Source organism: Heptranchias perlo, unplaced genomic scaffold (genome assembly GCF_035084215.1).
Source record: "Heptranchias perlo isolate sHepPer1 unplaced genomic scaffold, sHepPer1.hap1 HAP1_SCAFFOLD_64, whole genome shotgun sequence".
Classification (NCBI taxonomy): Eukaryota; Metazoa; Chordata; class Chondrichthyes; order Hexanchiformes; family Hexanchidae; genus Heptranchias; species Heptranchias perlo.
Window position 1 is genome coordinate 774,977 of NW_027139666.1, and position 16,498 is coordinate 791,474.

The following is a 16,498-nucleotide window of genomic DNA, read 5'->3' on the forward strand; positions in this document are numbered from 1 at the left end:
TTAATTGTATATATTACGGTAGTGTGCGGTTGCTCCAACTCCACAAATCCAGTAGCCAAATTAATATCAGAAAATTGCATGTTATACACAAGCTATTTGTTACTAAATGTTTTATTTTTAATTTACCCACATTAAAATGCTCCTTCAATATTTCGGCCATTATACACAATTGGCCAAAATATCTTTGAAGATTGTTAATCTCCTTTTTGTCCTTTACCTGCCCACAAAGGTTTAAAGAATATAAAAGGAAGTAATTTGTAAAGCTACAAAGCCCGCTCCAGATCCATACCAACTGTTTGTGTTTGACATAATTTCCCATTCAGTGTGAACAGATATTTCACCCCAGTCTTCAGCTCCTCTCTGAATTTCCTCTGTGTCAGTCCATAGATACACGTGTTGGTGCAGGAGCTGAGAAGCTGCAGCATAAATCCAACTTGTTGTGTGATATATATCGGGTTACTTAAATATTTGTCTGTGTAATAAAAGTTTATCACTGGCCAGTTTACCGAATGCACCAGATAGGTTATCCACAATAGTACGAAATTGGCGGAAATCGTGAAAAGCAAAATCATGGATTTTCTCCGATTCTTCACTTCTGGATCATTCTGATTCTCACTATTACTCCGGAGGCCCCTGCGGACTCTATTTGCCGATATAATATGTCTGACGGTCAGTGCATTGAACAACAAAATGAAAAGGATTGGTAATACAGGTGTTATAAAACTGTCGATCCACTCGTATGCTTTCCATAAGGGCGAGGTGAAATATTCAGCTGTCGGAATACAATGCCATGGGACGTTGTCAATTGTAAATAAAGGTTCCATTAAATAGTAAAAGGGAACGCTCCTCACACAGCTCACCACAAACATGGTGGCGATAACCACCGTCGCTGTTTTCTCGGTGCAATATTTTGGTTCTAACTTCTGACAGCAAATGACTATAAAGCGATCAAAAGTAAAGGCGACAGTAAACCAGACAGAACAGTCCACAGCTACAATGTACACGACAAGGTTTAGAGTACACACCGGAGTCAGAAGCAGGAAACTAACTAGAAAATACATGCTATTAATCCGATGTAATAACACATCGATGATCACCACCATTAGATCGGCCGCTGCCATGGCCACCAGGTAACGAGTGATACATTTGGAGAGACCGCACTTTCCTCGGGACAGGATCACAATCGCCACCAAATTAACTGTAAGAAATGGGAAAAGTAGAATTTAGCTCAGGGCTCTCCCAAAACATATTTTAACAAAGAGGTCAATTGAGAAAGTACTAAAAAAAATCAGTTTCCTGGTTCCAAACGAAATGCAATTGGTCATTTAAAGAGCTATTTATTGGAGGGAAAGGGACATCTGTGACCGATGGAGGAACCGAAGATACAGCATGAATTAAAATTCACAGAAAGTTATTGGGATATGTTAGAGACTAAGGTGCTGAGGTAAAAAAGGCTGGCGTATTTCTGACGGCTGCGGGTGTCTGATGCACACAGAGGCCAGTTTACCTTGTTCCATGGTCATCAAATCAAACTACCTGCAAATCAGCTTCCACCTGTTGGTTTATTCTCTGCACAACACGGAGTGTGCACTCTCACACTGTTGGTTTATTCTCTGCACAACACGGAGTGTGCACTCTCACACTGTTGGTTTATTCTCTGCACAACACGGAGTGTGCACTCTCACACTGTTGGTTTATTCTCTGCACAATACGGAGTGTGCACTCTCGTCCTGTTGGTTTATTCTCTGCACAACACGGAGTGTGCACTCTCGCCCTGTTGGTTTATTCTCTGCACAACACGGAGTGTGCACTCTCGCCCTGTTGGTTTATTCTCTGCACAACACGGAGTGTGCACTCTCACACTGTTGGTTTATTCTCTGCACAATACGGAGTGTGCACTCTCGTCCTGTTGGTTTATTCTCTGCACAATACGGAGTGTGCACTCTCGTCCTGTTGGTTTATTCTCTGCACAATACGGAGTGTGCACTCTCGTCCTGTTGGTTTATTCTCTGCACAACACGGAGTGTGCACTCTCACACTGTTGGTTTATTCTCTGCACAATACGGAGTGTGCACTCTCGTCCTGTTGGTTTATTCTCTGCACAACACGGAGTGTGCACTCTCGCCCTGTTGGTTTATTCTCTGCACAACACGGAGTGTGCACTCTCGCCCTGTTGGTTTATTCTCTGCACAACACGGAGTGTGCACTCTCGCCCTGTTGGTTTATTCTCTGCACAACACGGAGTGTGCACTCTCGCCCTGTTGGTTTATTCTCTGCACAACACGGAGTGTGCACTCTCACACTGTTGGTTTATTCTCTGCACAATACGGAGTGTGCACTCTCGTCCTGTTGGTTTATTCTCTGCACAATACGGAGTGTGCACTCTCGTCCTGTTGGTTTATTCTCTGCACAATACGGAGTGTGCACTCTCGTCCTGTTGGTTTATTCTCTGCACAACACGGAGTGTGCACTCTCACACTGTTGGTTTATTCTCTTCACAATACGGAGTGTGCACTCTCGTCCTGTTGGTTTATTCTCTGCACAACACGGAGTGTGCACTCTCGCCCTGTTGGTTTATTCTCTGCACAACACGGAGTGTGCACTCTCGCCCTGTTGGTTTATACTCTGCACAACACGGAGTGTGCACTCTCGCCCTGCTGGTTTATTCTCTGCACAACACGGAGTGTGCACTCTCACACTGTTGTTTTATTCTCTGCACAACACGGAGTGCGCACTCTCGCCCTGCTGGTTTATGATTTGTCCAACACGGAGTGCGTACTCTCGCGTATTCTCGCCCTGTTGGTTTCTTTGTGCAACACGGATTATGGTCGTATAACACGGACTACGCACTCTCGTCCTGTCCAGTTATGGATTGTCATTGAGTTCGCACCATCGCATAAAGTCGAAATTTACCCCGCTATCTTTCCATCAACGGCATGTGTACAAAGGGCCGGTGATGGCAAAGGTACCTGGAGATTTCCGCTTGATAATTCAGTCATTAGATGCAACTAAATCGAACGTTTCGCAGAGTAGTGAGCGTTGCATCTGCATACGTGGTTTGTTAACAATGGGGAAGGGTTTGGCCTTACCGCCTGGGTGTTAAACACCCCTTGTGCAAAGTGCAGAAAGGAAATTCTGGCGGGTTGGATCACACGCCGGTAACAGAAACCGCCAGATTCTCCCTTCCATTTAAACTAACCACAACTATAATCGGAGCTGGATTAAAGGCCAACCAAACAAGAGAGATTCCCCTGTGAAGCCAAATGTAAACAGTAAATGATGTTACAAATGCCCGCGTTACTCACTTAACCCACTTAACAACATCAGGCAAAACCACAAACTTATTGCTGATCTGATGTCAGTGCATCCTCTCGGGAGGAGTTTCTACTGGAAACATCGAAGGGGTTTATTGCTTCAACGTTGCCTTTGGTGAAAATTCCAGAAAGGTTATCATTTCAATTAAGAAATCACATCAAGAAAACAAGACAATCACGTTACACTGAACTGATGCCAATGAACAGGCAAAGATTCACATGAACAGTTAGACATTGATTGTCAACAATTACTGTCTCGTTTCATCGTCTTACCGGGAACAGCGACGGCTGCAAGAATCGGATAGTAAATGAACTCTATCAGGAAAATTACTGCGTATCCCATTTCATATGTAAAGCACCAATGTCTGTTCTGACAAGCACAGGGCTCTGACTGTGCGAATGTAGAGACATATTCAGATGAATCTTTATTTATACGCGAGAGGAACCTCCTTGGAGACAGTCACCTGGGGAGTGTGATCAGGGATATTAGTTACATTACACTGAACAAACAGATTTAATGAACCGCCTTTGCTCCAGTGATGATTGTGTAATAGGTTGTGATTTAGAGGATATGATAAAAAAATACTTTTATATTTCTTTGAAATTTCCTCAAATGGAGAATTGCAAAGTTTGTTTCCTATAATCCAACTGTTGAGCTGGATGAACAGTCTCATTTACACGAGCGCAAGTGTTGAGATTATTTAAAAGACCCATTTACAGTAGACCTGGTGTTGTTCCGGATGAACAGCTTCATTTACAGTAACTCTGGTGAAGACATGGATGAACACTTTCCTTTGTAGCAGCCCCGATTTTGAGACAGATAAACAGCCCCATTTACAAAGACTTGCAAACAATGTTCAGCACAGAAACAGGCCATTTGGCCGAACAGGTCGATGCCGGCTTTTATGCTCCAAGTGAGCCTCCTTCCATCCTTCTTCATCCAACCCTATCAACATATCCCTCGATGGCAGATGGGATTTAACGCAGAAAAGTACAAAGTAATACATTTTGGCAGGAAGAACGAGAAGAGGCAAAATAAACTGAGTGGTACAATTCTAAAGTGGGTGCAGGAACAGAGAGACCTGGGAGTATATGTGCACACAATTTTGAATGTGGCAGGACAGGTTGAGAAAGCGGTTCAAAAAGCATACGGGATCTTGGGCTGAATAAATAGAGGAATAGGGTACAAAAGCAAGGCAGTTATGTTGAAGGTTTATAAAACACTGGCTCGCCCACAGCTGGAATATTGTGTCCAAACCTGGGCACCAAACTTTAGGAAGGACATGAAGGCCTTTGGGAGGGCGGTGAAAGGATTTACTAGAATGGCTCCAGGGATGAGGGACTTTAGTTTCGTGGACAGACTGGGGAAGCTGGGGTTGATCTCCTTAGAACAGAGAAGGTTAAGGGGTGATTTGATAGAAGTGTTCAAAATCATGAAGGGTTTAGATGAAGTAAATAAAGAGGAATTGTTTCCAATGGAGGAAGAACCGAGAACCAGAGTTCACAGATTTAAGGTGATTGGCAAAAGAACCAAGGGCAGCACAAGGAAAAACGTTTTTACACAGCGAATATTAATGATCCAGAATGCGCTGCCCGAAGGGTGGTAGATGCAGATTCAATCTTGGCTTTCAAAAAGGAATTGGATAAATACTTGAAAGGAAAATATTTGCAGGGCTACAGGGAAAGAGCGGGGGAGTGGGACTAACTGGATTGCTCTTACATAGAGCCGGCATGCGCAAGGTGGGCCGAGTGGCCTCCTTCTATACTGTAGCCATTCTATGATTCCTTTCTCCCTCATGTTTTCATCTAACTTCGCCTTAAAGACATCTGTGTTAGTCGCCTCAACTTCTTCATGTGTTTCTGTGTCCCACATTCTCACCACTCTCTGGGTGAAGAAGTTTCTCCGGAAATCCTTATTGGATTTATTAGTGACTATTTTATATTTATGGCCCTTAGTTCTGGACTCCCCAACAAGTGGAAACATTTTCACTACATCTACCCTATCAAACCCTTTCATAATCTTAAAGACCTCTATCAGGTCACCTCTCAGTCTTCTCTTTTCGAGATAAAAGAGCCGCCACCTGCTCAATTTTTCCTGATAGGCATAACCTCTCATTTCTGGTTTAATCCCAGGAAATCGATTTTGCACCTTCTCCCGCGCCTCTATCTACGTTTTATAGTGTGGGAAGACCAGAACTGTTCGCAACACTTCAAGTTTGTTCTCACCAATGTTCTGTACAAGTTCAGCATAACTTCCCTGCTTTTCAATTTTATTTGCCTAGAAATGAACCCCAGTGCTAAGTTTGCTTTTTTATGGTCTTATTAACCTGCATCGCTGCTTTTAGTATGTGCGTATCTGTACCATTAAATCCCTCTGCCCGTCTACCCCGTTTACACTCTTATTTTCCAAGGAGTGTATTGTTCCCTATTATCCCTACAAAATATATTACCTCACACTTATCTATAGTTAAATTCATTTGCCATTTACCCGCTCATTATGCAAGTTTATTAATGTCTTCCCGCACTTTGTCGCAGTCCTCCTCAGTATTAACTATACAACCACCCCCCACCCACAATTTGGTGTCTTGTGCAAATTCTGAAGTAGTACTTCCGATTCCCGAGTCTAAATCATTTATGCATATGGTGAACAACAGTGGTCCCACCGCCAATCCTTGTGGAACACCACTTCCCACCTTTTGCCAGTTTGACTAATTACCTTTAACACCGACTCTCTGTTTTCTGTTTGGTAGCCGTTCTGCTGCCTGTCCCCTGACTCCACATGCTCTGATCTTGGTCATGAATCTACGACACCGTACCTTATGGAAGGCCTTTTGAAAATCCAAATATATTACATCTACTACATTACCCTTGTTACACTTTCTGTTACGTATTCGAGGAATTCAATAAAGTTGGTCAAGCATGACCTTCCCTTTTGAAATCCGCGCTGACTATTATTTATTATATTTTCGGTTTCCAGATTTTTCTCTATTATGTCTTTGAGTAAGGATTCCATTATCCTTCCTACTACCGACGTTAAACTATTTGGTCGACAGTTCCCTGGATTTGTTCTATCTCCCTTTTCAAATATAGGGATCACATTCGCTGTCCCCCAGTCCTCTGGCACTGTTCCCTCTTCCAATGAATTTACATACATATGTAATAGTGCCTCTGCTATCTCTTCCCGAACTTCTTTTAGTGTGCTCGGATGCAATCTGTCCAGTCTTGGGTTTTATCCTCTCTAAGTTTGATTAGTTTATCAATTAACTCTCCCTTTTCTATCTTAAATACCTTTACATCTTTTTAAATCTCTTCTTCTAATGTCATGCCCACCATGTTAAATGGTAAATGTTGAAGCAAAGTCATTATTTAATATTGCTGCCATTTTCCTGTCATTACCTGTTATTTTATCGTGTGTATCGTTTAGTGGCCCGAACCCTATCAAGACATTTCTTTTGTTATTTATGTGTCTGTAGAATACTTTACTATTTTTTATAATATTCCTGGATAATTTAATTTCGTGGTTTCTTTTTGCCCTCAAAATGTTTTTTTAAAATTCTTTCCTAACCTTTTCATATTCCCTTTTGCCATCCTCTCCTTTGTTGGCTACGTGCTTAATATATTCCCTTTTCTATCGTTTCAATTTTGCCATTATTTCTTTATTCATCCATGATGTGTCATTGCTGGATACTTTGTTCTTGTTTTTCAGTGGGATATATATCTCCTGGATTCTATTGATCATCGTTTTAAATGATTCCCACTGCTGTTCTATTTCTTTGTTTGTCACTAATTATTTCCAGTTTATTTTCTCTGGTTCCATTCTTATCCCCTGAAAATCAACTTTATCCAAATTTATTGCTTTGGTCTTTGAATTACTTATGACTTTCTCAATATTTATCTTAAACCTTATTATGCTATAATCGTTATTGCCCAGATGTTCTCCCGCCCTTACTGCTCTTATCTTTTCTAACCACAGTGTTGATCTGGACGAACAGTCTCATTTATAAAAGCCCTGGTGTTAATCTGGATGGACAGTCTAATTTACAGTAACCCTGATGTTGATCTGGATGAACAGTCGCGTTTCTAGAAACCCTGGTGTTGATCTGGATGAACAGTTTCATTTAGAGAAACCCTTGTGTTGATCTGGATGAACAGTCTCATTTATTGAAACCCTTGTGTTGATCTGGATGAACAGTCTCATTTATAGAAACCCTGGTGTTGATCGACATGAACAGTCTCATGTATAGAAACCCTGGTGTTGATCTGGATGAACAGTATCTTTCATAGAAACCCTTGTGTTGATCTGGGTGAGGAATCTCATTTATAGACGCCCTGGTGTTGATCTGGATAAACAGTCTAATTTATAGAAACTCTGGTGTTGATCTGGATGAACAGCCTCATTTACAGTAACCCTGGTGTTGATCTGGATAAACAGTCTAATTTATAGAAACTCTGGTGTTGATCTGGATGAACAGCCTCATTTACAATAACCCTGGTGTTGATCTGGATGAACAGCCTCATTTATAGAAACCGTGGTGTTGATCTGGATGAACAGCCTCATTTTCAGTAACTCTGGTGTTGATCTGGATGAACAGTTTCATTTATAGAAACTCTGGTGTTGATCTGGATGAACAGTTTCATTTATAGAAACCCTGTTGTTGATCTGGATGAACGGTCTCATTTTTAGAAACCGTGGTGTTGATCTGGATGAACAGCCTCATTTTCAGTAACTCTGGTGTTGATCTGGATGAAGAGTTTCATTTATAGAAACCCTGGTGTTGATCTGGATGAACAGTTTCATTTATAGAAACCCTGGTGTTGATCTGGATGAACAGTTTCATTTATAGAAACCCTGGTGTTGATCTGGATGAACAGTTTCATTTATAGAAACCCCGGTGTTGATCTGGATGAAGAGTTTCATTTATAGAAACCCTGGTGTTGATCTGGATGAACAGTTTCATTTATAGAAACCCTGGTGTTGATCTGGGTGAACAGTCTCATTGACAGAAACCCTGTTGTTGATCTGGGTGAACAGTTTCATTTATAGAAACCCTGGTGTTGATCTGGGTGAACAGTCTCATTGACAGAAACCCTGGTGTTGATCTGGGTGAACAGTCTCATTGACAGAAACCCTGGTGTTGATCTGGGTGAACAGTTTCATTTATAGAAACCCTGGTGTTGATCTGGACGAACAGTCTCATTTACAGTAACGCTGGCGTTCATTTGGATGAACAGTCTCATTTACAGAAACCCTGGTGTTGATCTGGATGAACAGCCTCATTTATAGAAACCCTGGTGTTGATCTGGAAGAACTTTCTCATTTATAGAAACCCTGGTGTTGATCTGGGTGAGGAATCTCATTTATAGACGCCCTGTTGTTGATCTGGATAAACAGACTAATTTATAGTAAACCTGGTGTTGATCTGGATGAACAGACTCATTTACAGAAACCCTGGTGTTGATCTGGGTGAACAGTTTCATTTATAGAAACCCTGGTATTGATCTGGATGAACAGCCTCATTTATAGAAACCCTGGTGTTGGTCTGGATGAACAGCCTCATTTATAGAAACTCTGGTGTTGATCTGGATGAACAGTCTCATTTATAGATGCCCTGGTGTTGATTTGGATCAACAGTCTCATTTATAGAAATCCTGGCGTTGATCTGGACGGACAGTCTCGTTTATAGATGCCCTAGTGTTGATCTGGATGAACAGCCTCATTTATAGAAACCATGGTGTTGATCTGGGTCAACAATCTCGTTTATAGAAAACCTGGTGTTGATATGGATGAACAGTCGCATTTACAGAAACCCTGCTGTTGATCTGGACGAATGGTCTAGTTTAGAGAAGCCCTGGTGTTGATCTGGGTGAACAGTCTCATTTAGAGAAACCCTGGTGTTGATCTGGATGAACAGTCTCGTTTATAGAAATCCTGGTGTTGATCTGGATGAACAGTTTGGTTTATAGAAACCCTGGTGTTGACCTGGATAAACAGCCTCATTTATAGAAACCCTGGTGTTGATCTGGATGAACAGCCTCATTTATTGAAACCCTGGTGTTGATCTGGATGAACAGCATCATTTATCGAAACCATGGTGTTTATCTGGATGAACAGTCTAGTTTATAGAAACCCTGGTGTTTATCTGGATGAACAGTCTCATTTATAGAAACTCTGGTGTTGATCTGGATGAACAGCCTCATTTATAGAAACCCTGGTGTTGATCTGGATGAACGGTCTCATTTATAGAAACCCTGGTGTTGATCTGGATGAACGGTCTCATTTATAGAAACCCTGGTGTTGATCTGGATGAACGGTCTCATTTATAGAAACCCTGGTGTTGATCTGGATGAACAGTCTGATTTATAGAAACCCTGGTGTTGATCTGGATGAACAGTCTAGTTTATAGAAACTCTGGTGTTGATCTGGATGAACAGTTTCATTTATAGAAACTCTGGTGTTGATCTGGATGAACAGTTTCATTTATAGAAACCCTGGTGTTGATCTGGATGAACAGTTTCATTTATAGAAACTCTGGTGTTGATCTGGATGAACAGTTTCATTTATAGAAACCCTGGTGTTGATCTGGATGAACAGTTTCATTTATCGAAACCATGGTGTTGATCTGGATGAACAGTTTCATTTATAGAAACCCTGGTGTTGATCTGGATGAACAGCCTCATTTATAGAAACCTTGGTGTTGATCTGGATTAACAGTTTCATTTATCGAAACCCTGGTGTTGATCTGGATTAACAGCTTCATTTACTATAACTCTGGTTTTCAAGTGGGCGAACCGCCGCATTTAAAGTAATCCTGGTGTTGATCTGGGTGAACAACCTCATGTCCAGTACGTCTGATGTTGATCTGGATGAACCGCCTCATTAAGAATAGCCCAGGCGTTGAGCTGGAAAACAGTCCCGTTTACCGTACTCCTGGTGTTGATCTGGATGAACAGCTCCATTAACAGTAGACCTGAGTCACTCTGAGCGGACGTTACCACCCCCACCCCGACACTCACATTCGCTTTGGTCAGATTGATGGAATTTCCTTTATTGGCGTGATTTGTACTCTTGTGGGTGAAGGGGACAGAATTGTTCCGAGCAACAGCAGGCTAGATATTCGTGTAAGTCCATGAATTTATAAGTAAAACTTGAAGCCAGGAATATCCCTGGGGTTGCACATCTAACGGGGACTTTTTCACCCTGCAACGCAAGACTAGAATCCACTAATATATTTGGTTTGGGCAGACCTGTAATTCAGAAGGAACAAGAATTGACGATCGTCATACAGTCCTATTTTTGTGAGCGAAACTGTAACACACTGAGTTCAACTGTCCCGACCAATACCACCGAATTCTGTTCATTGCTGCAAGGGAACAATTAATGGATGAGTTTAACCAACTTTTAAGCACTTGGGTTTGCTCATATTCAGGATCTGAGCAACCAGGCAGTCATCTCAGACATTATTCAGTCGACCAATAACGGGGAGTAGTGGGTTTGGAGATTGGACGATTGTCAAAAAGAAAACTTTCATTCACTGGTTAATTTGTGTGTGGAGATTATAGAAAGAAAAAGATGGTCCAATATCTCCTACTGTTGATGGCAGTTTGAAATTCTTGCTTTCTCAGTGTTGAGATTACTTGTTCCACTCACCTCGGAATTATCATACACCACCTGGAATTATACATCACCGGGAATTATCATACACCACCTGCAATTATCATACACCACCTGCAATTATCATACACCACATGGAATTGTCAAACAACACCTGGAATTATCACACACCACCTGCAATTATCATACTCCACCTGCAATTATCATACTCTACCTGCAATTATCATACTCCACCTGCAATTATCAGACACCACCTGCAATTATTATACACCACCTGGAATTATACATCACCTGGAATTATCATACACCACCTTGGAATTATCATATACCACCTGGAATTTCCTGCGGGGGCATAACCCGAAAGTGACACGGAAATTCAGTGCATTGCTGCACCCATTCTGCCAGTTGAATTACGCTCAAGTTTCGTACCAAATTTGGTCTGCACCCGAAGTAAACATGAATATAAATCAGCGGGAATAACGGAGATCCATGAAACCATTGAACTCACACCGTGGGGTGGGAATTCGCATTTACCGCCTGTTATACATCTCACCTGATAGCCAGTTCAATGCCATCACGCTGACAGGTTGCAGTCACTCGTTGACTGTTAGAAATGCTACGGATGACAAATATTGTCCCCCAACAGCGTTCGAGGTGCTCAGCCAGGACATTGATTTATGAGAAGTAACCAAAGTGCCCGGATACGACCTGCTGTCGGGACATGCATTGGTCTCGTCATTAACAAGTTCATTATTAGTCGGAGTGAGGGGGTCATTGGCAGCTCTTCCACCACTCAGTTCTAAGACCGTGGGTTCAAGCCTCACTCCAAGATTTGAGACCATATGCTCTGTTAACACTTCAGCTGGGAGCGAATGCTGTAGCTTGGGATGAGACGCTAAACCAAGGCACTGCCTGCTCTGGTACATGGCCGTGAAGGATCCTGCACTTTCCCCCAATACTTTCAAAGAGCCCCATCAAGAGTAGATGAAATGGTCATTTCTTGGTTGCTCTTTATACAAACTGGTTCCCACCTTTGCCTACACAACAACAGAAGTTACATTTCTAAATTCAGTCATTGGTTGTTGAATATTTCAGCACATCCCGAGAAAGTAAAATGCATTTTCAGAATGTAATTCCTTTCCTTCCTATATCACAAATATATATTTATATGATTTCAATGGATACGAAAATCGTGCGAGGTGTAAAACGTGCGGCCGATTTGCTATCTCTCGTTTTCCGTTACTGATCAAGATGATTTTCACACCGTTTTCTCTATTAATGCTCTTGCAGACAGTGGATGCACAGCGGGTGAATTTAGAACCCATTGATACAGGGATCCTGTCAAAAGTTGTTCAATTAGACCAAAAGTATTCGGTTATATTCCTCCTTCCTAATATTAAATGTTTCATATTGTTACAGTGAACAAAGCGTGGATTTTCAAAATACCAAGAGCTTTCACAGATATAACAATCTCTATTCCCCTTCACTCACCACCTGTAGTTAACGTCACAGCCTCGCTGCGCTGAGATTCTAACCATCTTGTTTTGGTGTAGGTTCCATACTTACATTGGTACCACTCTCCTTGGTTTGTACCAGTACCGTTGAAAGTTTCCACGTTGTCTTTTGTGAAGAGTTGACGAGACGTTAGCAGTTCATTATCTCTATAAAAGTAGATATGACAGCGATATTTTCCGGTCCCGGTGCAGGTTATGGTGACCGTTTCTCCTTCTAATTACATCCCAGTCGATTGTACAAGATATAGTGGACCTTGGTAAGATGAATGGAAAGAATATTAGGTGGACAACTGAACAATGGCAGGCCTTCCAGGAAGAGATGGTTCGGGTACAGTGTAGAAACATTTCCAAGGGGGGGAAACGAAGTACATCCAAACTTAGAGCTCCCTAGATGACTGAAGATATAGAGAATAAAATGCAACAGAAAATGGAGACTTATGACAAATGTACAGTTCATAATACAGTTGGCAACCAAGCTGAATGCAGAAAGTACAGAGAAGATCTAAAAATGGAAATAAGAGAGGCAAGTAAAGACCATGCGGATACCTGAGCGACTATTATAAAAGGGAACATAAAAGTCTTTCAGAAACATTTAAATCGGAAATGAGTAATCAAAGGAAGGGTGGGACCGATTAGAGAAAAGAGGAGATCTTTGTGTGGAGGCAGGGGGCATGGCTGGCAGGCGAAATGAATATTTTGCATCCGTCTTCACTGGAGAAGTAGATGCTGCCATTGTAGCAGTAAAGGAGGAAGAAGTAGCGATGTAGGATATGATTAAATCGATAAAGAGGAGATACTTAATAGATTGGCAGTTCTCAAAGTAGACAAGTCATTTGGTCCAGATGGGATGCATCATATGTTACTGAGGGAAGTAAAGGTGGAAATGATGGTGGCCCTGGCCTCAATCTTCCATTCCTCCTTCGATACGGGGATGGTGCCAGAAGACTGAAGGATTGCAAATGTTACACCTGTGTTCAAAGATGGAGAGAGTGATGTATCCGGAAATTACAGGCCAGCCAACGTTGGTGTGGGAATCTTTTAGAGACAATAATCCGGGATAAAATTAAATGGCATTTGGCAAGGTCTGGGCTAAATAAAAGATAACATTGATTTGTTCAAGGTAAATCCTGCTTGATAACTTGATTGAGTTATTTGATAAATTAATACAGAGGCTTGATGAGGGTAGTGCGTTTGATGTTGTGCATATGGACTTTCCAAAGGTATTTAATAAAGTGCCACATAATAGACTTGTTAGCAGAATTAAAGCTCATGAGATTAAGGGGAGAGTGGCGGGGGATGATATGATTGAATGTGGAGGCTGGTGGGGTGGAACTTGTTCTTTCGTTGAACAACTTCTCCTTTGACTTCACTCACTTCCTGCAAATAAAATGTGTCGCTATGGGAACCAGTATGGATTCTAGATATGCGTGTCTTTTTGTGGGATACGTGGAACATTCCTTATTCCTGTTCTACTCAGGTCCCCTTCCTCACCTCTTTTTCCGGTATATTGATGACTGTATCGGTGCCATTTCCTGTTCTCGCCCCGAACTGTAAAATTTCATCAACTTTGCTTCCAATTTCCACCCATCCCTCGCCTTCGCATGGTCCATCTCCGACTCTTCCCCTCCCTTCCTCGACTTCTGTATCTCCATTTCATGGTAGGCTTGTCATCATGATTGCGGCTCATGGAATAAGAGCGGCAGTAACAACATGGATACAGAATTGGCTAATTGACATGACACAGAGCATAGTGGTGAACGTTTATTTTTCGGACTGGAGGGAGGTGTACAATTGTGTTCGCCAGGGGTCGGTGCTGGGGCTATTGCTTTTCTTGATATATATTAATGACTTGGACTTCGATGTACAGGGCACAATTTCAAAATTTGCAGATGACACAAAACTTGGAAGGGTAGTAAACAGTGAGGAGGATAGTGATGGACGTCAAGAGGACATAGACAGGCTGGTGGCATGGGCGGACACATGGCAGATTAAATTTAATACATAAAAATGCGAAGTGATACATTTCGGTAGGAAGAACGAGAAGAGGCAATATGAACTAGAGGGCACAACTCTAAAAGGGGTAGAGGAACAGAGAGATGTGGGGGTAAATGTGCACAAATCTTTGAAGATGGCAGGGTAGGTTGAGAAAGCGGTTAAAAAAGCATACGGGATCCTGGGCTTTATAAATAGAGACATAGAGTACAAAAGTAGGGAAGGCATGATGAACCTTTATAAAACAATGATTCGGCCACAACTGATGCATTGTGTTGTGTTCTGGGCACCATACTTTAGGAAGGAAGTGAAGGCCTTAGAGATTTACTGGAATGATTCCAGGGATGGGACACTTCAGTTAAGTGGATAGATTGGAGAAGCTGGGGTTGTTCTCCATGGAACATAGACAAATGCCAGAAGAATTGATAGAGGTGAAATCATGAAGGGTCGAGACCTAGTAGATAGAGAGAAACTGTTCCCTTTGGCGGAAGCGTCAAGAACCAGAGGACATAGATGTAAGGTGATTGGCAAAACAACCAAAGATGACCAGAGAAAAAACTTGTTTACACAGCAAGTGGTTAGGATCTGGAATGCAGTGCCCGAAGGGGTGGTGGAGGCAGATTCACTCATGGCCTTCAAAAAGGGAACAGGATAATACTTGAAAGGAAAGAAAATGCAGTGCTACGTGGTTGTGGCGGGGGAGTGGGACGAGCTGGATTGTTCTGTAAAAAGAGCCGGCGCAGACTCGATGGGCCGAATGGCCTCCTTCCGCACTGTAACCTTTCTATGATTCGAGCATTCTCCGATTTTTTTCTCCAGATGCTGCCACACTTGCTGAGTATTTGCAGCATTTTGTGTATTTATCTTAAGCCATTTTTTTCTATTTTGTTGGAGGAGGATGGTGTGGTCAACCGTGTAAATGGCTGCAGGCTGGTTGAGAAGGATGAGGAGGGATAGTTTACCACGGTCACATTCATCGAGGATGCAATTTCTGACTTCAATTAGGGGCGTTTCAGTGCTGCGGCAGGAGCGGTCACCTGATTGGAATAGTTCAAAAATGGAGTCGCGGGAAAGATAGGCACAGATTCGGAATGTGACAACACGTTCAAGGACTTTGGAGAGGAACGGGAGGTTGGAGATGGGGTGTTATTATACAAGTTTAGATGAGTCAAGGTTGTGTTTTATGCAGCTCAGACAGGTCTGGTGATGAATGACTCAACCAGTTGTCGGTCATAAACGTTCAAGTCTGTGTCCCTTGGACTTACGGGAGTGGAGATGAGGCCCGTACAAGGGTCCCGGATGAGAGAAAATATTTGGCTTACTGGGAACGAGGGCACCAGGAAGGGACAGAGCGTACAAACGTAAGGGTGCACAAGCAAATGGAGCTGGGGTAGGAAAGAATGGTAAAAAGATAAAATTAAAGGTTCTTTATCTGAATGCGTGCAGCATTCGTGATGAGGTAGATGAATTGACGGCACAAATAGAAACAAATGGGTATGATCTCGTGGCCATCACGGAGACATGGTTGCAAGGTGACCAAGGTTGGGAGCTAAATATTCAGAGTTATTTAACATTTCGGAAGGATAGGAAAAAAGTTAAAGCTGGTGTGGTAACTCTATTAATGAAGGATGAAATTGGTATAATAGTGAGAAATGATCTTCACTCAGAAGATCAAGATGTCGAATCAATTTGGGTGGAGGGATGGAAATCAATGGTGGGAGTAGTATATAGGTCCCCCAACAGTAGCTACCTAAATGTAGGGCTAAATATTAATCAGGAAATAAGTGGGGCTTGTAAAAAAGGTAATGCAATAATCATGGGCGATTTAACTTTCACATAGATTGGACAAATCAAATTGGCAAAAACAGCTCTGTGGAAGAGTACATAGAGTGTATTAGGGACTGTTTCTTAGACCAATACGTCAGGGAACCAACCAGGGAACAGGCTACTTTGGATCTGGTAATCGGTAACGAAACAGGAATAATTAATGATCCCAAAGTAAACGATCCCTTGGGAAGCAGTGATCATAACAAGATAGAATTTCACATCCAGTTTGAGAGCGAGGA

General features: G+C 42.1%; 1 protein-coding gene across 1 annotated transcript; it reads right to left on the reverse strand.

Annotated features, from left to right (window-relative positions):
* Positions 1-263: 263 nt before the first annotated feature.
* Positions 264-3,657, reverse strand: LOC137317955 (probable G-protein coupled receptor 139). Its single transcript, XM_067980951.1, has 2 exons — positions 3,588-3,657; positions 264-1,198 (listed from the first exon to the last, which is right to left on the reverse strand). The coding sequence occupies exons 1-2, from the start codon at positions 3,655-3,657 to the stop codon at positions 264-266; spliced, it is 1,005 nt and encodes a 334-aa protein (XP_067837052.1).
* Positions 3,658-16,498: the final 12,841 nt, after the last annotated feature.

Coding starts and splice junctions, on each gene's coding strand:
- LOC137317955 (XM_067980951.1), bottom strand. CDS start 3,657: ATGGGATACGCAGTAATTTTCCTGATAGAGTTCATTTACTATCCGATT. Junction 1,199..3,587: donor TGCAGCCGTCGCTGTTCCCG/GTAAGACGATGA, acceptor CATTTCTTACAG/TTAATTTGGTGGCGATTGTG.